This window comes from Hevea brasiliensis, chromosome 8 (genome assembly GCF_030052815.1).
Source record: "Hevea brasiliensis isolate MT/VB/25A 57/8 chromosome 8, ASM3005281v1, whole genome shotgun sequence".
Taxonomy (NCBI): Eukaryota; Viridiplantae; Streptophyta; class Magnoliopsida; order Malpighiales; family Euphorbiaceae; genus Hevea; species Hevea brasiliensis.
Window position 1 is genome coordinate 23,830,187 of NC_079500.1, and position 23,341 is coordinate 23,853,527.

Below are 23,341 nucleotides of genomic sequence, written 5' to 3' on the forward strand. Positions count from 1 at the left end.
TAGACTTGATATGTAGGCTTATATATAAATCTTTTGGCCGGCCTACGATTTTGTGCGCGTTAATAACAAGGGGATAACATAACGACAAGTGCCAGCTAATTAATTAAGGATTTATTATATATTATTGATGCATCAGATTGAAAGGATGAAATATCATATGTTTTAAAGATTGCGTTTGAAAAGTAAAAAGGAAAAATATATAAAAATTTAATTTTAATTTAATTAATTTTTTTTTTCTTGTTGACATGACATTCATATATTTGCTAAAATTTGAAGCCTTATCCACGGCATTGTACATAATTGGACCGTTGGATAAGAAATTCTATCCCCGCTCAATTTATTTTCTTTGATTAGATTTCATTCTATCCAACGGGGAAGCCATGAAGGGCCCAAAATTTTTCAACTTTTTTTAATGATCCCCTAATGTCCATAATTTCTTTATAATTTCTAATTTTCAAACTTAATACTATTTTCCTATTATATTTTTATAAGTTTCTCATTAAAATAAAATCTTATTATGATTACTTTAAATAAATCTAATATCATATACCTCTATCAAAAAAATTATATAATTAATTATTAATTTAAATAATAAAATTCATTTATTTATTATAATATTTTAAAAAATATGTTATTAATAATATAAAATTTAATATAACTCTAATTAAATAATTTATTAAAAATTACAATAAACATAATTATTTTTATTAAGAAATAGACCTAATCCCATTAAAAATCTAAATATTTTCATCATTTCACAATTTGATCCAATCCATTCATTTTTGGTTTGGCTAATTTTTTAAAATTTGAAGAAATGTTATTTAGATTTAAAATTGAATTTGGTTAGAGATCGATCCTACTTACGTGGCATACTTTTTTATTATTAAATGATAAAACTCATTTATCATATCACTTAAAATTTTTAAAAAATAAATTGTCGAGATGGAGGATTTTTATTTGAGAGTGTGTCCCTTCTCTAAAGTGAGGTTTTTTTGGTTTTTTTTTTTTTAAATTAAGTGATGTGTTATATGGATTTTACCATTTAATAATAAAATATGTAACTTGACATGTTACATGAGTAAGAGCATACTTTCTCTATAAATTTCTTTAAATTATGAAAATTGGTCGATTATACTAAAATTTAAATGATTGGATTAAATCATCAAATGGCAAAAATGTTTGAATTTTTAGTATGATTAAACCTAACAAATATATATTAAAAATTTAGTGATTTTAAATAAAATTTTTAAATAAAAATTTAAGAGTAATTGTTCAATTAATTATCCTTTCAAATAAAATATTCTAGCTCTGCAACTACATTTTCACTCCTTTCTTAAGAAAATTAAAAAAAATAAAAAAAAATAAATACACATGATGGCAAGGAGCTTTGAGCAAAATTTTAATAATAAGATCCTATTTCCTATCTCCCATATAAAATATATGCTTGCTTATAATGAAGGCTAGCCGCCTATATTGAAAAACTAAAACAAAGAAAAAAAAACGACAAATGGAAATCTTCCTTTCTTACCTAACAGCCTTTGTAACATATCATATATGACCAGTCAATGTCTAATAAATCATTAATATATTTATTTCCTTGCTGTTTAATATTGACTCTTTCCGCTAAGGTAAGCATATGCATTTGGTTGATGCTAAAAGAAGCCATTGATATCCTCTCCCAATGGCTAGAACCATGAGAAGAGTCCAAATCTTGCTGCTCTTGCAACTATGCAAATGGGTTATAACTCTTGAAGCTCGCCCACTTGCCGATGTTCCTATTGCGGTGACAAGAGAGTTTTACGGGAATGGCAGAATCTTTGATATCACCCACAGGATCAATCCTGAGATGCCAAGTTGGGACTCCAAGAATGGTGTAGGCCAAGTGGTGAAGTTGGTTGCTAGCATGAAGAATGGTTCCAATGACAATCTTTCTGAGATGAAGTTTTCTTCTCATACAGGCACACATGTTGATGCTCCATCTCATTTTTTTGAAGAATATTATGAAGCTGGGTATGATACTAGCACACTTGATATGAAGACTCTCAATGGTAACACCAATTCTTCTTTTCTTTCTGTCTATGCTTGTTATTTCATTTGTTGTTTTCATGAATATGTGAGTGTTGGGCTTTTGAAGATGTTTGCAAATGGGAAGTTAGCATTTAGACTGAAAACATAGTAGAAGATTAGCGATTTGAAATTTTGACTATCTCATAAATGTTTATTTTATAAAAAGAAAAAAACTTAACAATCACAATGATATCTTAGGATTAGACTGCATGCGTGGATGAATTTTATTTGTAAAGGTGGGAATAATTATCACATGTAACCATTTAATTTTATGAATATTTTTATAAAAATTATTAAAATTTAATTTTTTTATGAAATTTATTAAATTTTTATTTAATTTTATAAAAATTATTATAACAGTAAATTAAAAATTTTTTGATTAATTTATTAATTATTTTATAAATAAAATTATTTAACTAATAATATTATAAAAAAATTAAAAAAAAAGAGAAATTTGACTGTGAGAGGAGATAATTAAATTATTTTATTTATTTTTTTTAAATTAATAAATAAAATAATTTTATTTATAAAATAATTAATTAATAAGTTAATTTAAAAATTTTTTATTTTTTATTATAATAATTTTTATAAAATTAAATTAAATTTTAATATATTTTATAAAAAAAATTTAAATTCTAAATCATAATAAAATAACAATAATATCCTATGATTAGAAGCTAGCAAAATGGGTAGCAGTACTATGGGTTAGGTTCAGCCACTTTATTTGATTGATTGGATTCATTGACTTTATGTTCAATGTAGATATATATATATATATATATATATATATATATATATATATATATATATATATATATATATATATATATATATATATATATATATATATATATATATATATATATATATATATATATTTATGCTAAAAATGTCTTGATGAGTTTCTACTTAGAGTTTTTTATTACATACTTTGTCAAGTAAAATATTTGCCTAATTAGGCCGACCCATGTGGGATTTAAGCCTTCGATGGCAACATAAATAATATATAAACAGTAAAAACTTTGAAATATTCCTTGAGTCATGTGAGGTTATATTTAATATCAGATTTTTTTAATTTAATTTATCATAAATTTAAAATATAAAATATATAATAAATTTTTTTTATTAAATATATAAATTTTATATATTTATATTACATATATATCAATATAAATAATAATTTTTCATGTCTAATATAATGTATTTCTGTTATTTGGATTATCTGATATGCAATTAAACATGTTAATTAATATTAAAAGCCATTAAAATACTTTCAAAAATAAAATTAATATTAACATCCAAAATTTTTATGTCATTTAATTAATTTTTAACTATTTATAAGCTCATATTAATTTTAATTTTTCATAATTAAAAAAATCTCCATAATAGCTTCCCTTTTCCAATTTTATTTTTATAATAGTTTTTTCTTTTCCATTTAAACCTAATTTTCTTCTTCCATTAACTTAATACTTTAAGAAAATAGTTTATTTTCAAAATTATGAATAATTTTATGATACATTTATTTTCGTGGAAATTTTGCCTTGAATCTGCCCCCCAAGTTGACCAAGAATTCAACCACATGTTGTCTCAAATTAAAGAAAATAAAATAACAGTGTTGTTTTCTAATAATATATTTTGAAAAATTTTAAATAAAAATAATTATTAATCAATTCATGCTTTTGATCCCCTACATTACAACTACAAGATATTGGCATAGAGGCATTAAATTATTATGTCTGTCACTCAATAATGAATTAAATGAAATTAATTTCTCGTTTGATGTGGCCAATTAGCTAATGATTGTTATGTGTATTTTTTTTTTTTTTCTAATTTTGTTAAATAGGTCCAGCATTGTTGGTTGATGTTCCAAGGAACAGTAACATAACTGGTACGTATGTTTTCATTCTTTGCTCCTATAATAATAATAATAATAATAATAATAATAATAATAATAAGCTACATGACTTTCAAAATATTAACAATAATAAAAGACATATTTTTGTTTGGATAATTTTTTATTAAGTTATTAATTAATATAAATTATAACTGTTATTACAGCTGAAGTGGTGAAGTCTCTGAAAATTCCTAAAGGAATACATCGTGTGCTTTTCAGAACATTAAATACTGATAGGTAAATTTATTCGTTTTAAGTGATGGACAAATATTTAATTTTTCAACAAAATAAATAAATAAATAAATAAAAAGGGTCCATTTTTAGGAAGCTTATGTTCAAAAAGGAGTTCGATAGCAGCTATGTTGGGTTCCTGAGTGATGGGGCAAAATGGCTGGTACAGAACACAGACATCAAACTTGTTGGTAAGATGACCTTTGTGTTTTTCATTTATTAGAGGTTGATCTCTTACATTTAATTAAAAAGTAACTTGACACCTTTCTCTCTTCTTACTTTTATATTCTCATATTCCATTTGACATCTAACTTTTTATAAAAGTATAGTTATGTTACTTTTGCAATTAATGAATGCGCAGACCTTATTTTGATTTTTCATTACTCTTATAAAATTAAGGTGTTTAATAATTACACTTTTATAAGTTTAGGAATTAATAGTTATACTTTATGAAGTTCAATAATTAAATGAGGAGAATTTTTACCTAAACCTATATATTTAATAAGTGGGCTCCATTATATATTTTGTGTTTTAAATCCATAGTGAATAGAATATAGGCAAGAAAAATCCTTAAATGAGATGCAATGAAGAGAAATTATTATCTAGATTCGGTCTTTTATAGATCTAAGACACAAATTTATGAGATATGTATATTTAATAAGTGAGGATCACTATACATTTTATATCTTGAGTCCATAATTGTTCAAGTTTAAGCACAAAAAATTTTACAATTAAAGATGGATGTGTCTAGTGACTTGTCAATCAAAAAATGCTTTCAACTTTTATTACATTCGTTACTTTTCCATTGCTTAGACTTGTTAAGAAATTACTTAAGCCTAAAATTTTTAATTTATAAATGAAAGCTTTAAAAATGAATTTATATTTGAGTTGTGGTGTAAAGGAGAAAAATTTTATTCAAAGTCTTCTTGAGAGAATATCATACAAGGAGAAGCTAAAGGAAGTGCAGGAGGTAGAGCAATTTCCTGCTTATTTTCCTTTTCTCTTTGTTTTCTCAAAATTTCCAAAGCCATTTCATAAATTGGTAAAGGATTAGGTTGTTGTATTTCTTTGCGGATACCGATCCATGGGCCAGAATCTGGAGAAGAATCTCTTCGTGTTTTGTAGGTTTTGCAAGAAGAGAATCTTTTTAGCACTATTCATCTTTTATGGTGGCACTCATCATATTCTTCAATTTCATGGATGAGTTGCAATATTTATCACACATTCCTGATCCAGGGACATCCCAAACGAAATGTCCAATAATTTTATCAGTGTAAACAGGTGTTCCATTTATCATAAATGCATGCACAAGAATCTTGTCTCTCTTTTTTATGATAGGAGAGATCATCATAGCGTGAAAGACTGCTCATGAAGACTCAAAAGAGCTTCTTGGAGTTTTGAACACCATTTTAATAGTTCCATCAGATTATTTATGGAATGAAGGTTCTGTAGCTGTATAGGATGGAAACTATTATAGAGCTTCCCATAGTTGGTTAGCCCTTCCGTGAGGATTAGCTTCACCAAATCATCTCTAGATAATTGCCATGAAATTTGAACAATTGTGAGAGTGGACTCTATATCTGAAAGGATATACAGAGCGTCTGAAGAGACTCCTGATTAGGACAAATCAATAGCATGATCTTAGAGGAGATAAATGATTTGGTGGAGTAGAGTTACTACCATGGAGGATACTGTCTGTTCATCTCTAGCTAGCTGAACTTGAACTTTTAGGATTGTGGGAAGATTTAGATCTTGTAGAGACATATTGTAATTGGGGAAAAAGACAAGTACCATAGTCCCAACATGGAGAGTGGAGATATAAGTACCAATCACAACATGTTCATACTTGAGGAATCTGGTATCTAGTAAAGAGAGTCTGGCAATAGCTAGTAGTCCTCTGAAAAGAGGCCTATGTAGAATGAACTGAGAACACACTGCTTTGGCTTCCAATGGAGGCTTGAGGTAAAGATTATGGTTCACATTGGCTGTCCTTTAGTTTTTAAGCCACAATAAAGTAGGGGCAAACCATTCAAGAAAGTGTCATATTACTTTCTGTTAATTTTTTATGTCTCCAAAGAAATCGTAGAGCCTTAGGGTAGGAACATCAAAGGTAATGGTGTACAGAGTGACCATGAACTATAAAAACCAAATTTCCTCATAGAGCAAATCTTCTTAGAGGTCTAGACAAAAGGTAGTTAGAAATGGAGCATATGGACGAAACATAGAGTGTGTTTCTTGCTTTTGTCTAAGAACATTGGCAAGGTTTTAGAAATGGATGAGATGGTTTTTTATAAATTCAGTGATCTGGCTTAGTGTCATTGATGCATTGCATCTTAGTAGAAAACTTTCTAGTGCAGAAATTAAGAATGAAGGAGTTTTAGAGCTGGAGGTTTTAAAAGAGTTAGCCATGAAGATGAGAGAAATTAAGTGAAGAGAAGTAAGAAGTTGGATACAAGGTGGTCTACTAAGGAGATTAGGAATCAAGTTGAGGTCTCTTTTTATATGCTGGATAGTAAACTCATATTTGGAAAATTAATTTTTTAATCTCAAAAGATGTGATTCAGGAAGACTCTTATTTTTAAAGTATAGCGCCTTAAGAAAGGATGAGTTGTGATCAGGAAACAACGCCTTATGAAATGAAATTCAAATTTTTTAACTCCATTTTTTATTGTCAATATTTCTTTGTAGATTGTATGGTAGTGCTTTTTAGAATCTTTGAACTGTTCACTTGCATGACCACAGATAAGTCGTTTTTCTTTTAATTCTTTGAGAAGAATAACTCCTCACCATTCATCACTAGCATTAGTTTGTAAGATCCTTTTTTCTGTACTATATATCTTTAAGGGAGGTGGATCTTATGAGATTTTCTTCAATTTTTAAACAGCTGTCATTTACGCAGTGCTCTAAGGGGGGGGGCTTATTTTTTCAGCATTTTTGATAAGAGGGAAGTGTATATGGACACATGTGGAATAGAGTCTCTCAGATAGTTGACAATTTTAAGAAACTGTTAGATTTGTTTGGTAGTCAGATCCTTATCTGGAAACTTTAATAACTCCTGAGTAATGTAGGGTCCAGGATAGTATTTTCCATTTTCAAATTGCATTCCCAGAAATTCAATATTGATCCAAGCCCAGTGACTTTTTTTTTTCTGACAACATGATCCCATATTTTTATACTAGAGCTTGGAACTAGGCCAGAAGTTTCTTATAGGCTGAGACATCTTTTGAGAAGAACAAGATGTCATCAATGCAGATTAAGACACTGTGTAAGATGGGGTTCAAAAATCCAAAGCAAGGCTTTTTGAAACATGGAAGGAGCCACCTTGAGCCAAATGGCATTACAGTTCATTGGTACTGGGCATTTGAAATGCAAAAAGCTATTTTGTATCGATCTTTTGGACTATAAACAATTGCCAAAATCCTGCTTTAAGATTAAACTTTGAAAAGATGTGAGCCTTCTAGAGATGAGTGAACAGGGAGTTGATTTTGGGCAGAGGAAATTTGTTATCTCTCAAAAAATGATTTAAGAGCTTATAATCAATCACAAGCCTTTTCTTTCCTCTGATTTTTTCTGATCTTTTTTCCACATAGAAGGCCTGACATGCCATGCTGAGTTTGTGGGTTCAATGAAACCTTGTTGAAGGAGCTGTTAGCATTCTTGTTAGACCAAAGAGAGATCTGAAGGAGTCATTCCAGGATGGGTTGCCTTTGTGGGATTAATGTCTTCGTTAAGCTTAAAGAGAAGCTTAATAAAGAACTTTTCATTTTTCCATAATGGTGTAGGATGAAAAAAATCTGCGTTAAAGTCCGCACATGAAGGCATTAGAAGATCCCTATACTTTTAAAAGTCTGAAGGATCTTCAGAGAGCGAGAACATCTTCTGAATTGTGGTAAAACGTTTAAAAAACCTTTAATATTTTATCCCAAAGGGTAGAATTTAAAGCTTTTGATCTTGTTGATATACATAAAAAACAATCAGCTTCTTTGTTAGGGAGAGTTTTGCCGATTACTTTGTCCAGGTAATATAGTCAAGGAAAAACTGTATCCCAATGGGTTTTTTTTTTTTTTTTTTTTTTTTTGTAATAAGATCAGTCTTGAATACCTTTCCATCCACTGCATGAAAATATTCGGAATGAGGAACTCAGGCTTTTTTAAGAAGAACTGAAAGATTCATCATGCTTTTAATGAGCACCGATATTAATGAATCCAATGGCAGAAATTAGTTGCACATATTTTAATGGAAGAACATGAATCTAGACTAAAGGAATTATTGTACACTGCGAAAGCATGTAAACTACAAAGAAATAAAGTAAACACACAAAACACCAATATTTACGTAGTTCATCCTCTCAACATAGGGCTACATCAACGGGCATGCCATATTCTACTATCAACAATAAATAAATTATAATTACAAGCTCATAGCTATACTACCCATCAATCTAATTACACCCAAGAGAACCTATACAACATCAAACTGCTCATAGTAAATATATTAGTTAGTCTCTTTCAGTCTCCTCTAGACATAACCCAATATATTTACTATTACAACACTACACCACAAAGGGTGCCTTCAACTATATGGGTAAGAGCCCTCTCACCAATGGACAAGAATTCATTCCTCTTGAATTCTATATCGTTACTCCACCTTAGGCCGAAGCCTCTCTCCATTGCAATGGGCAAGTGCCCCTCATCAATGAGCAGAGCCAAATTCTTAGTAATTGGCAAGGTCCCTCTCTACAATGAGCAACAGCCTCACTCCATGAGCTGAAAGCCAAATAACTTTTTCCACCATTCTCCTATTTATAGTGTTAATTCCCTCAATTCTAATCTAATTAGGAGTCCCACTCAATTAAGGAATAACACTAAAATAAGAATTCTATTCTATATAGGAAATATTCCTCTATCCTATTGAGGAATATTTCTCCTACTCAAATTAGAAAAAGGTCTCTCCAAATCCTACTAGGATTTTGAGTCATAATTCTAACAAACTGCACCTTGAATTAAAATCTATCAACCATTGCATACCTCAAATTTTTTGGTATCATCAAATCATCAAATCTCCATGCTTGAGCTTGAACCCTTCAAATCTCTATTCTTCAATCTTCATCTTGGGTGCAACTTGCTTCTTTCTTTGAAAAATCTTCGCGTTATCAACCATCTTGATTTCGCATCAAGAGCTCCACATAAATTTTATCTCACCTTCACCTTGAACTTACATCACCATTGTTGCATGTGCAACTTTCCATATATCACAATAGCTCCACCTTCTACTCTATATAGGAAATATTCCTCTATCCTATTGAGAAATATTTCTCCTACTCAAATTAGAAAAAGGTCTCTTCAAATCCTACTAGGATTTTAAGTCATAATTTTAACAATCTTATTGCATGTGCTCTAATATCACTTGTTGTGAAAAATCACACCCACATAAAATAAAAAACACAAAATTTAACGTGGTTTGGTGTAAGCCTACTCCACCAAATAAATTCATTATCAAGGAAAAATAATTATAACCACTAATTATTTTTCTCACTCTCAAAATCACTCAAACAAAACTCACAGAATTCAACACACCTTTCCACTTTGTGGGCTCTCTGTAATACATTTCATATAATAGCCAACCAACTATTCGTATCTATGGGCCACTAAAACCTAGTCCTTTTAGGACTCTAATTATTAAACTTTATAATTTAAATTTTACTAAACTTCCTAAACTAATTATACTTTCTAAATTAATTATACTTCCTAATTTCAATTGGACTTGGACTGTAATAGGAATTGGAGTAGCTAGCTGAGCTGAAGAGCATAAAGAAGCAGCATGAATATTTAGAAATTCTATATCAGATATATCCGTATCAGTATCATCAGATGATGGAGACTTTGGTTTAGTAATTTCAAGAGCAAAAATACTCTCTTTCTCAGTTTCATCTTGTTCTAAGAATAGGGATTCAATGTTTGCATCTTTCAGATCTAAATGAGTGCTCTGATAGATTTATTGAATCATTTTTGTTTCTTTCTTCTAATTTTGAGGACATTATTTAGAGAAATGGCCTTCCTTTCCACAGATAAAACATTTGTTTGACTTTGTTTTGCCTCAAACGACTTTCTTCTTAAAGAATCAAAAAGATTTCTATTTGGGGCCTTTCTCTAGCTTGTGCATATACTTCTTCTGATAAAATTTCTTCTTGTTTTTATAGACACAACCTTTCTTTTTGCATTTGATCTGAAGATGAGACTTGCTGCAAGCTTAATGTAAAGACTTGGTCTTGTTTATGACTTCCTTGAATAATTTTATATGATTACTTAATTTGTCAAGAGTGGACAGAGTCATCAGGTAAATTTCTCTAATAGAGATTTTTGTTAGATCTCTTCCAGTTGCTTGAATTGTTCTATATAAATCAGACTGTATCTGTTCAGAGAGAGAGACAATATATATACTTTTGAGGTTAACATCATCTAGTCCACCAATCCTAAAAAAGAGTTGGGACATGCGCTGATAGTGGAACTTAAGATCTTTCCTTTATAAGGAACAACACTTTATTTCGAAAAAGTCTTACCTCTTTTGTTGTTCTGCTAGGTCTATGTTACTAAGGAATTCTGAATAAATAGTTCCTAGTAAGGTTTGAGTGTCTAGGATCTAGTAAAATTAAAGCTGGCTATAATGTCCCAAAGAAGAGAACCAATCTCAAAGTGATCCAGTCATTCTAGTAGCAAATTCTCGAGGAACTGCCGATAAATAGGCATTAAGCCTAGTCATCTGTATATCAATCTAGGCTCCAAATTCAAGCATCTTTTCTCTCTATTTTGATGGATGAACATCATCAAGTGTGAACCAGGGTCCACCAGTTAGATGAGTATAAGATCCTGCCTATGAACTTTAGCTAGGATATATTTCTTCTTCCATAATTTCTTTAGGAATTTCATTTGTATTAACCCAGTGGAAGTAGCTATGAGAAGATGGGTAATGTTTGTCAAGTTTGCTTCAGGGACAAAATCAGAATGTTCTTCCTTTAAAGATTTAAAAGATTCTTCTGTCTCATATTGTAGTATTTGGATGGTCATCTAAGGAGGTGGGTCTTGAGGATGCATAGGATTTTTTTTTTTTTGTGGTCTTTTGGTAAAGGCATTTCTTCTTCCATTGATTCAAAAGAAGAAATGCTTTTTGATGGTCGAGATTATGACCAAAAAGGATGAAAAGATGGTTGTTTAGGCATGGAAGTTTCCTAGAATAGTTTAGTAGGTGTATTAAAAATAAAAGGTCCAAAATACACGAATGGTTTAGGCTGATAAGAAGATAGTTTAGAAGATGAAAATAGAATATCAACAAGTGTATGGGTTTATTTGTGGTAGGCTATGTCTACTTCTATTTGAGCAATCTGAGATTTCAATCTTTTGATTTTTGACTCCTTTTACCTGAAGTATTGTTTGAATCTTTTTTGATGAATCATGGCTCTGAGGTTTTTGTTAAGCTGACTGATATGGGATTGGAGGTTCACATGCAATTGATGAACCTAGGTTGATAGAGTATCAACCTTGATTTCTATCAGTTGAGTTTGAGTAAAAACCAAGTCAATCTTTAAATCAATCTTCTCAAGGAAATTATTTTGGGCCTTAGCATTTAAAGTCTACCAATTCAACACTTCTTCAGCTTGGGATAGAGGTTTTGACTAGCCTTCTAGATCAATAATGGATAACTGGACAAAAGGATGAGAAGCTAACTTTTGGATGGGATCTATGTTGTGGCGTAAAAGAGGAAAATTTTCTTCAAAGTCTTCTTGAGAGAACATCATACAAGGAGAAACTAAAAGAAGTGCAAGATGTAGAGCAATTTTCTGCTTATTCTCCTTTTTTCTTTCTTTCCTCAAAATTTCCAAAGCCATTTCATAAATTGGCAAAGGATTATGCCATTTTGTTTCTTTGCTAATGTCAATCCATGGGCTAAAATCTGGAGAAGAATCTCTTCGTGGTTTGTAAGTTTTGCATGAAAAGAATCTTTTTGGCACAATTTGTCTTTTATGGTGACACTCGTCATATTCTTCAATTTCATGGAGCAGTTGCAACCTTCATCACACATTCTCCATCTAGGGACATCCTAAATGAAATGTCCATTGATTTTATTGGTGTAAACATGTGTTCCATTTATCATAAATGCATGCACAGAAATCTTGTCTCTTTTTTTTGTGACAAGAGAGATCATTATAGTGTGAAAGATTGCTGATAAAGACTCATAAAAGCTTTTTAGAGCTTTAAACACCATTTTAATAGTTTCATTAGATTTTTTATGGAACGAAGGTTTTATGGTCTGTACAGGAGGGGAATTATTATGGAGCTTCTCATAGTTGGTCAGTCATTCCATGGGGATTAGCTTCACCAACTCATCTCTGGATAACTATTATGGAATTTGAACAATTGTGGGAGTGGACTCTGTATCTAAAAGGATATATAAAGCATCTGAAGAGACTCCTGGTTAGAACAAATCAATAGCATAATCTTGGAGGCGATAAATGATTTGGTGGTGCAAAGTTGCTACCATGGAGGATACTATCTGTTTAGCTCCAACTAACTGAACTCAAACCTTTAGGGCTATGGGAAGATTTAAATCTTGTAGAGACATGTTGTAATTAGGAAAAAAGGTAAGTACTATACTCCCAGCATAGAGAGTAGAGATGCAAGTACCAATCACAGCGTTTTCATACTTAAGGAATCTGGTATCTAATAAAGAGAGTCTGGCAATAACTAGTAGTCCTCTTCATTTATGTAGGGTAAAGACTATTTTGATTACTCCAAAGTGCATATGAGAGTACCCATGTCTTTTCCACTGAGGGATAAAAGGAGAAAAAATCTCCAGAGTGACATATTGTTCAACAGTAGTGGATCTAAGAACACAATGGTCAAGGCGAGAAGTCTGTACATATTCTTTGATAACAAATCTTCTTGAAGAGATAAGAGAGCAAATATTTCAGGTAAGGGAATCAGATCTTCTATATAAATTATAAGGGCTTAAAAGGGAAAGAAGAGATTCTTCCACTTGAGCACCTTCAGGGATGTGAGAGATCTCAAAAAGATTATCTATTTTGGAGGACAAAGTTCTTCTACAAGAAGGAGATAGAAAAAGGAAAGAGGTAAGTTTAACTAAGCTAACAGAAGGTGAAGGCTTTGATACTAGAGTTGAAGCTGGCTGAAGTATGACACAAGACATAGCTGAAAGGTTCTCCCTATTCCAATTAGCTAAACTTGAACTTGTAGGGTTGTGAGAAGATTTGGATCTTGTAGAGACATGTTGTAATTAGGGAAAAGTTAAGCACTACCCTCCCAACATAGAGAGTGGAGATGCAAGTACCAATCACAGCGTGTTCGTACTTGAGAAATCTAGTATTTAGTAAAAAGATTCTGGCAGTAACTGATAGTCCTCTTTGTCCATGTAGGGTAAGGACTATTCTGACTGCTCTAAAATGCAGAAGAGAGTACCCTTGTCTTTTTCACTAAGGGATAAAAGGAGAAGGAATCTCCATAGTGACATATTATTCAACAGTAGTGGATCTGAGAGTGCAATGGTCAAGGCAAGAAGTCTGTACATATTCTTTGGTAGTAGATCTTCTTGAAGAGATAAGAGAGTGGATATTTCTGATAAGGGAACTAGATCTTTTATATAAATTATAAGGGCTTAGAAGGGGAAGTAGAGATTCTTCCACTCGAGCACCTTTAGGGATGTGAGATATCTCAACAAGATTATCTATTTTAGAGGACAAAGTTCTTCTATAAAGAGGGGATAGAGAAAGATAAGAGGTAAGATTAACTTAACTAGCAGAAGGTAAAGGATCAGATACTAGAGTTGAAACTGGTTGAGGCATGACACAAGACATAGCTGGAAGGTAATCTCCTTTTATATGTTGGACAATAAACTCATTTAGAAAACCAATTTTTTAATCTCATTACCAAACCACCATGTATCCAACTTCTTACTTCTCTTCGCTCAATTCCTCTCATTTTCATGGTTAGGTCTTTCAAGCTCTGTGGCTCTAAGACTCATTCTTTCTTAATTCCTACACTAGAAAGTTTTTCCACTAGGATGCAATGCATTAATAACACTCAGCCAGATCACTGAATTTGCAAAGAACCATCTCTTTCATTTCCAAAACCTTGTCAATATTCTCGACAAAAGCAAGAAACACACTAAAAAAATGATTTAAAGGCTTTTAATTAATCACGAGCATTTTCTTTCCTCTATGATTTTTTTTTTTTTTTTACATAAAAGGCATGACATGCCCATACAGAGTTTGTGGGTTCAATGAGGCTGGTCTCTTTTTTATATGATGGATAGTAAACTCATATTTGGAAAACTAATTTTTTAATCTCAAAAGATATGATTCAGGAAGACTCTTATTTTTAAAGTTTAGTACCTTGGGAAAGGATGAGTTGTTCATGATGATCAGGAAGTAATGGCCTATGAGATGAAATTAAATTTTTTTTTTCGATTTTCAATTTCCAGGAGGTAGTCAGATCCTTATCTGGAAACTTTAATAACTCCTGAACAATGTGTGGTCCAAGATGGTATTTTCCATTTTCAAATTGCATTCCCAAAAATTCAATATTGGTCCGAGCTAAGTGATTAGTTATACATAAAGACAAGTAACTTATTTGACTAAAAGTAATTATACAGATGTATATTTTTTCAGCTTCAGGGGGACAGTCTATTGCGAATTCACAAGGAGATTTAACTGGACTGTTATAGACTCAAAACCAATTCTATAAATGGAAGATCTATTTTAAAACTGTCAAGATAGGACAGAACCTTACACTGTAAAAAGAAAGTACTACTCATCTCTATGAAATTAATAACTACAGGCCCAATGCTAGACTTGTTGATTAGTTTTAATGTACATCAACAAGCTCAAAAGCTTCAAATTCTACCCACTAGGATAAAATATTAAAGGTTTTTTAAACCTTTTACTATAATTTAAAAGATGTTCTCACTCTACGAAGCTCCTCCAAACTTGTAAAAGAATTTTGTTCTCCAAAATAAATAATCTTGTTGAGATCTCTCATATCCCTGAAGGTGCTCAAGTAGAAGAATCTCTTCTTCCCCTTTTAAGCCCTTATAATATATATAGAAGATCTGGCTCTCTTACTAGAAATATCCACTCTTATCTCTTTAAGAAGATCTATTACCAAAGAATATGTAAAGACTTCTCACCTTAGCTATTGTGCTCCCAGATCTACTATTGCAGAACAATATGTCACTCTAGAGATTCCTTCTCCTCTTATCCATCAGTGAAAAAAACAAAGGTACTCTTATCTGCACTTTGGAGTAGTCAGAATAGTCCTTACCCTATGTGGATGAAGAGGACTATCTACTATTGCCAGACTCTCTTTACTAGACACTGTGATTGGAACTTGCATCTCTACTCTCCATGCTAGGAGTGTGGTACTTACCTTTTTCCCTAATTAAAACATGTCTCTGTAAGATCCAAATCTTCCCATAGCCCTAAAAGTTTAAGTTCATCTAGTTGGAGCTGAATAGACGGTATTCTCCATGGTAGTAACTCTGCACCACTAAATAATTTATCGCCTCTAAGATCATACTGTTGATTTATCCCAATCAAGAGTCTCTTTAGATGCTCTGTATATCCTTTCAGATACAGAGTCCACTCTCACAATTATTCAAATTCCATGATAGTTATCCAGAGATGAGTTAGTGAAGCTAATCCCATGGAATGGTTGACCAACTATGAGAAGCTCCATAACAATTCCCATCCTATACAGGCCACAGAACCTTTGTTCCATAGACAATCTAATGGAACTATTAAAATGGTGTTCAAAGCTCAAAAAGCTCTTCTGAGTTTTCATCAGTAATATTTCACACTATGATGATCTCTCCTATCACAAAAAAATGAGACAAGATTTATGTGCATGTATTTATGACAAATGAAACACCTGTTTACACTAGTAAAATCAATGGACATTTTATTTGGAATGTCCCTAGATCGGGAATGTGTGATAAAGGTTGTAACTGCATCCATGAATTGAAGAATATGATGAGTATCACCACAAAAGATGAATAGTTCCAAAAAGATTGTTTTCATGCAAAACTTACAAACCACGAAGAGATTCTTCTCTAGATTCTAGCCCATGGATCAGCATTAGTAAAGAAACACAATGGCATAATCCTTTGCCAAATTATGAAATGGCTTTGGAAATTTTGAGGAAAGAAAAAGAAAAGGAGAATAAGTAGGAAATTGCTCTATGTCCTGCACTTCCTTTAGTTTTTCCCTGTATGATGTTCTCTTAAGAAGATTTTAAAGAAAATTTTCCTCCATTACACCACAACATGGATCCCATCCAGAAGTTGGCTTCTCGTCCTTTTGTTTAGTTATCCACTATTGATATGGAAGGCCAGTCAAAGCCTCTATCCCAATCAGAAGAAGTGTCGAATTGGCAAACTTTAAATGCCAAGGCCCAAAATAATTTTCTTGAGAAGATTGATTCAAAGATTAACTTGGTGGTTAGTTAAACTCAACTGATGGAAACCAAGATTGATACTCCATCAACCCAAGTTCATCAATTGTATGTGAACATCCAATCCCTGATCAGTCAGCTAGATAAAGAACTCAGAGCCATGATTCATAAAAAAAGATTCAAATAAGACTTCATGCAAAAGGAGTCATAAATCAAAAGATTAAAATCTCAAATTGTTCAAAGAGAAGCAGACCTAGCCTACCACAAACAAACCTATACACCTGTTGATAATATATTTTTATCTTATAGACTATCTTCTTATCAGCTTAACCATCCATGTCTTTTGGACCTTCTATTTTTAATACACCTCCTAAACTATTCCAGGAAACTTTCACACCTAAACAACCATCTTTTCATCCTTTTCAATCATAATCCCAACCATCAAAAAGAATTTCTTCTTCTAAATCAATCAAAGAAGAAAACCATTTGCCAAAAGACCACAAAAATAAAAAGCCTATGTATCCTTAAGACCCTCCTCCTTAGATGACAATCCAAATACCACAATCTGAGATAGAAGAATCTTTTGAATCTTCAAAGGAAGAATATTCTGATTTTGACCCTGAAGCAAACTTGACAGACATTACCAATCTTCTTATGGCTATTTCCACTGGGTCTAATGCAAAATAAAATTCCTGAAGAAACTATGGAAGAAGAAACATATCCTGGCCAAACATCACAAGTAGGATCTTATACTCGTCCAACTGGTGGACCCTGGTTCACACTGGATGATGTTCCTCCATCAAAATGTAGAGAAAAAATGCTTGAATTTGGAGCCTAGATTGATCTAAGATGACCAGGCCTGATGCGCATTTATCGGCAATTCTTCGAGAATTTGATGCTAGAATGACTAGATCACTTTGAGATTGGTTCTCTTTCTTAGGACATTACAGTGAGCTTTGAGTTTACCATATGCCAGACACTCAAACTTTCCTAGGAACTATTCATTCAGAGTTCTTTGGTAACATAGACCTGTAAAACAATAAAAAAGGCAAGACTTTTTTAAAATGAAGTGTTGTTCCTTAAAAAGGAAAGATCTTGAGTTCCACTATCAGTACATGCCCCAACTCTTTTATAGGCTTAGTGGATTGGGTGATGTTAATCTTAAAAGCACATATATTCCCTTTCTCCCTAAGCAGATACAGTATGATTTGTATAGAATAATTCAAGCAATTGGTAAGGATCTAACACGAATCTCTATTAGAGAAATTCACCAGATGACCCTATCCACTCTTGATAAACTATGAAGTATAGAAAGTTGTTCAAAGAAGTCATAAATAAGACCAAGTCTTTACAGAAAGCCTGCAACAAGTCCCATATTCAGATCAATTGCAAACGAAAGTTTGTGTTTGCAAAAACAAGAAGAAATTTTCATCAGAAGAAGTATATGCACAAGCCAGAGAAAGGCCTCAAAAAGAAATCTTTTTAGTTCTTTAAGAAAAAACCCATTCGAGGCAAAACAAAGTCAAACAGATGTTTTATTTGTGGAAAGCGAAACCATTTCTCTAAAGAATATCCTCAAAATTAGAAAAAAACAGTAAAAATGATTCAATAAATCTATCAAAGCATTCATTTAGATCTGGAAGATGCAGACATTGAATCCCTATTCTCAAAACAAGATGAAGCCGACAAAGAGACTATCTTTGCTCTTGAAATTACTGAACCAGAATCTATATCATCTGATGATACTAATACAGATGTCTCTGATATAGAATTTCTAAATATTCATGCTGCTTTTTTATGCTCTTCATTTCAGCCATCTACTCCGATTCCTTTAGTTCAGATTCATGTTCTTCCATTAAAATACAAGAAACTTATTTCTGTCATTGGATTCATTGATACCGACACTCATAAAAGCATGATGAACCTTACAGTTCTTCTTAAAAAAGCCCAAGTTCCTCATTCTGAATATTTTCGTGCAGCGGATGGAAAGGTATTCAGAAATGATCTTATTAAAAAAAAAAAAAAAAAACCCATTGCGATACAGTTTTTTCCTGACTGTATTATCTGGACAAAGGTAATCAGCAAGACCCTTCCTAATAAATAGTTATTAATAGATTTTGATGTGTATCAGCAAGCTCAAAAGCTTTAAATTCTAGCCACTGGGATAAAATATAAAAGGTTTTTTAAACCTTTTACCACAATTCAGAAGATGTTCTCACTCTCTGAAGCTCTTCAAGACTTTCAAAAGTATAGGGATCTTCTAACGCCTTTTTGTACGGACTCTCATGCAGATTTTTTGCATCCTACACCATTATGAAAAAATGAAATGTTCTTTATTAAGCTTCCCTTTAAGCTTAATGAAGACATTAATCCCACAAAGGCAATACATCCTGAAATCACTCCTTCAAATCTCTTTTTGGCCTAATAAGAATGCCAATAGCTCCTTCAACAAAGCCTCATTGAACCCACAAACTCAGCATGGCATGTCAGGCCTTCTTTGTAGAAAAAAGATCGAAAAAAATTAGAGGAAAGAAAAAGCTCGTGATTGATTATAAGCCTTTAAATTATTTTTTGAGAGATGACAAATTTCCTCTACTCAAAATGAACTCCCTGTTCGCTAATCTTTAGGAGGCTCACATCTTTTCAAAGTTTGATCTTAAAGCAGAATTTTAGCAATTGGGTATTGACCCAGAAGATCGATACAAAATAGCTTTTTGCATTCCAAATGCCTAATACCAATAGACTGTTATGCCATTTTGGCTCAAGGTGGCTCCTTCCCTGTTTCAAAAGGCCAACCTTTGGATTTTTGAACCCATCTTACACAGTATCTTAATCTACATTGATGACATCCTGTTATTCTCAAAAGATGTCTCAGCCCATAAAAAAACTTCTGGCCCAGTTCTAAGCTCTAGTCCAGAAGTATAGGATCATGTTGCCTGAAAAAGAGAGTCATTTGGCTCGGACCAATATTGAATTCTAAGAATGCAATTTGAAAATGGAAAATACCATCCTAGACTCCACATTACTCAGGAGTTAATAAAGTTTCCAGATGAGGATCTGACTACCAAACAAGTCTAATAGTTTTTTTAGAATTGTCAACTATCTTAGAGATTTTATTTCACATGTGTCCAGATACACTTCCCTCCTATAAAAAATGCTAAAAAAAAATAGGCCCCTCCTTGGAGCACTACACGAATGATAGTTGTCCAAAAATTGAAGAAAATCACATAAGATCCACCCCCCTTAAAGATCCCTAGCATAGGAAAAAGAATCTTACAGATTGATGCTAGTGATGAATATTGGGAAGCTGTTCTTCTCGAAGAAATAGAAGGAAAATGACATATTTGTATTCATGCAAGTGGACAGTTTAAAGACTCTGAAAAGCACTACCATACAATATACGAAAAAAATCCTAGCAATAAAAAATGGAATAAAAAAATTTGAATTTCATCTCATAGGGCACTGCTTCTTGATCATCATGGACAACTCATCCTTTCCCAAGGTACTAGATTTTAAAAATAAGAGTCTTCCTAAACCACATCTTTTAAGATTAAAAAATTGGTTTCCAAATATGAGTTTACTGCCCAGCATATAAAAGGAGACCTCAACTTGGTTCATAATCCCCTTACCAGACCACCTTGTATCTATCTTCTTACTTCTCTTCGCTCAATTCCTCTTATCTTCATGGCCAGCACTTTCAACCCCTCCGGCTCTAAAACTTCTTCATTCTTAATTTCTGCACTAGAAAGTTTTCCACCAAGATGCAATGCATCAATGACACTCAGCCAGATCATTGAATTTGCAAAGAATCATTTCTTCCATTTCCAAAACCTTGCCAATATTCTCAAACAAAAGCATGAAACACACTTTACATGAAGCACACTCTATGTTCCATCCAGATATACTCTTGATGGCTTCCACTTTTTCTGCCTTGGTAGGGTTTTGAGAATCTTGCCAGATTGGATTAGTATAATTAGGACGGAGATTTAGAACTAAACTGTTGGATTTGTTTGGTAGTCAGATCCTTATCTTGAAACTTTAATAACTCCTAAGCAATGTGGGGTCCAGGATGGTATTTTCCATTTTCAAATTGCATTCCTAATAAGATATTATATATAATCATTAACAATAATATAATAAAATGTTCAATGTGTTAAAAATTTATATATACATGCATTAACTAATTGTAAATAATAAATATTATATTTAAAATATTATTTTTTGAATAATTAAAAGTTAACTAAATTTTGGTGTATGGAACATTAAATGAGCTACAAATTGATAATAATTTCTATTTGTTTCTCATTTCTACTCCTTATTCTCCTTTAGTGGATTTGAACTTATTGTGCATCGCGAAAGCATGAAAATTATAAGGAAATAAATCAAACACACAAAATATCAATATTTATATGGTTTACCCTATCAATATAGGGTTATATTCATGGATATACTATCTTTTACCAACATCAAATAAATAAAACTACCCATCATCCCCATTACATTTAAGAAAACTTTACAATCTAAGTGCTTATAGTAAATATATTACTTTATTCCTCTCATTTTCATCTACATATAACCTAATATATTTACTATTTTAATTACATTATATAACACAAAGGGTATCTTCAGCTACATGATAAGAGCCCCCTCACCAATGGACAATAATCTCTTCCTCTTAAACTATACCCTCTTTTCAAGTTAGACTGAAACCTCTTTCCCTTCATGAGACTATAATGGACAATTGTCTATTTCTCTTAGATTATGCCTTTATTTCTTCGCCTTAAGTCGAAACTTGTCTCCCTCTATAGGACTGCACAACCACTTTACAAGAGCTACATGAAGAAGGAATAACTCTAAAATAGGAAATGTAATGCATCTAGGAAATAATTCTCTATCCTATTAAAGAATATTTCTCCCATTTAAATTAGGATAAAATCTCTCCAAATGCTATTCTGATTTTGAGTTATAAATCAAACAAAACTATTTGATTGTTTTTTATAAGGATTCAAGTCTTTACAAATTGAAAATAAAAAATTTTAAATTATTTATAATGCTATATAATGTCTAGATTTAAATATTCTTACAATTTATAAATAAAAAATAAGTGACAATTTCATATTTTAAATAATTTAAATGGGATAATAAATAAAAAAAATTCATGCGATATGTATTATTTAAAAAAATTTTGAAATTAAGTAGGTCAATTAACTGAATCCAATTATTGATGGCTCTCTTACTGTTTAAAAAGTAAACCAACACAATTTCACCTTGGATTTCATGCTTATAAACGAGAGTTTCAAGGATAGTTTTGTAAAATATGAAAAATTGCTCTTGCTAATGCTCAATCTGATGCATTTGTCTGCTACAAAATATAGGACTTGATTACTTGTCGGTTGCTGCCTATACTGATCTCGTTCAAACACATCGTGTCTTATTGAAAAGCAGGGTAAGCAATCTTCCGAAAGTTTTTGCCCATTTCACTTGATATAGCTATTAATTCTATAAATGCAAAATAAATAAATTTTCAGGAAATTGTTATTGTGGAGGGCTTAAAACTTGACGACATTAAACCAGGACTATATGATCTCCATTGCTTGCCTATGAGGGTTCTTGGTGCTGAAGGTACGCCAACAAGATGCATTCTTATGGGATGATATTTTTCAGGCTTGTGATTTTATGGAAATAAATTATTATGAGTTTAATTATGATAATCAATCAAGGATAATCAATGATTATTTTTTATGGGTTAATTAATCAAGATTAGATGATTGTCTAGTAGTTAGTAGTTGTGGGCTGGTAGATGGTGATGTAACAAGGTGACATGTAGTTGCTACGGTGGCTACAGAATTAATTTGCCAATTTGTGCTAGATTGAATATCCTGAATAAGAATATTTTTTCTTTCTCAGTCATTCTCACTCTTTCTTTCTTTTACAATTAATTCCTTAATTCTTCCGTCATTCTCTCTTTATGTTTCTTTTACAATTAACAATGTCAACATGAATGGAGGATCCAAGGTGAAATCTTCTACTTTTATGGGCTTCACTATTAATTTTGCAATTTATAAGTGAAGGATCGAAGTTGAAATCTTCTACTTTGATGGGTCTCTGAGAAAGATACAATAGCTAAATGATGCAAAAGCTAATAGATAAAATAGTGTGCAGCAGTCAGCTCTAAGTTACTTACGGAAGATGCTCAAAACGGTGGGCAACGTATGAACGAACGTTGCTTTTAGTAGAAGGAAATAAAAAAAGCAAGCTACAGTGAACCGGTCTTTTGCTGAAGCAGAGTACCGCAGCATGTAATTAGTGTCATGAAAAAGAAAATACATAAAAAAGGTGACAATTAAAAAATTAGGAGAATGGAGTGAGTTGAAAATATAGTTTAAAATTAAATTAAAAAAATATTAAAAAAATTTTAATTTTATTTAATTAAAATTTAATTTAATTTTAAATTAAAAATACTTTTTATAATAAAAAATTATAGTATACAATTTTAATTATTATATTATTATTTATTAAAATAATATTTATATTTTTATTTAAAATATAAAATAAAATAATTAAAAAATTAAAAATAAAATTTATATGCTATTATAAATAGCATCCCAATTTTTTGTTTTAATTTTTAATTATTTTAGTATAATAATATTTTATATATTTAATTTTTTTATTTAATTAAAATTTAATTTAA

General features: G+C 31.4%; 1 protein-coding gene across 1 annotated transcript; it reads left to right on the plus strand.

Moving 5' to 3' along the window:
- Nucleotides 1-1,587: 1,587 nt before the first annotated feature.
- On the plus strand, nucleotides 1,588-22,560 carry LOC110641221 (cyclase-like protein 2). The gene is made up of 6 exons (XM_058151493.1): nucleotides 1,588-2,048; nucleotides 3,911-3,955; nucleotides 4,126-4,198; nucleotides 4,286-4,383; nucleotides 22,026-22,096; nucleotides 22,179-22,560. Exons 1-6 carry the CDS (start codon nucleotides 1,682-1,684, stop codon nucleotides 22,302-22,304), a joined length of 780 nt encoding a protein of 259 aa, XP_058007476.1. The 5' UTR covers nucleotides 1,588-1,681; the 3' UTR covers nucleotides 22,305-22,560.
- Nucleotides 22,561-23,341: the final 781 nt, after the last annotated feature.

Excerpts from the sequence above, each read along its gene's own strand:
- LOC110641221 (XM_058151493.1), top strand. The coding sequence starts at position 1,682 with ATGGCTAGAACCATGAGAAGAGTCCAAATCTTGCTGCTCTTGCAACTA. Across the intron at positions 3,956-4,125 it reads AAGGAACAGTAACATAACTG|CTGAAGTGGTGAAGTCTCTG; the intron begins GTACGTATGTTT and ends CTGTTATTACAG. Across the intron at positions 4,199-4,285 it reads AGAACATTAAATACTGATAG|GAAGCTTATGTTCAAAAAGG; the intron begins GTAAATTTATTC and ends GTCCATTTTTAG.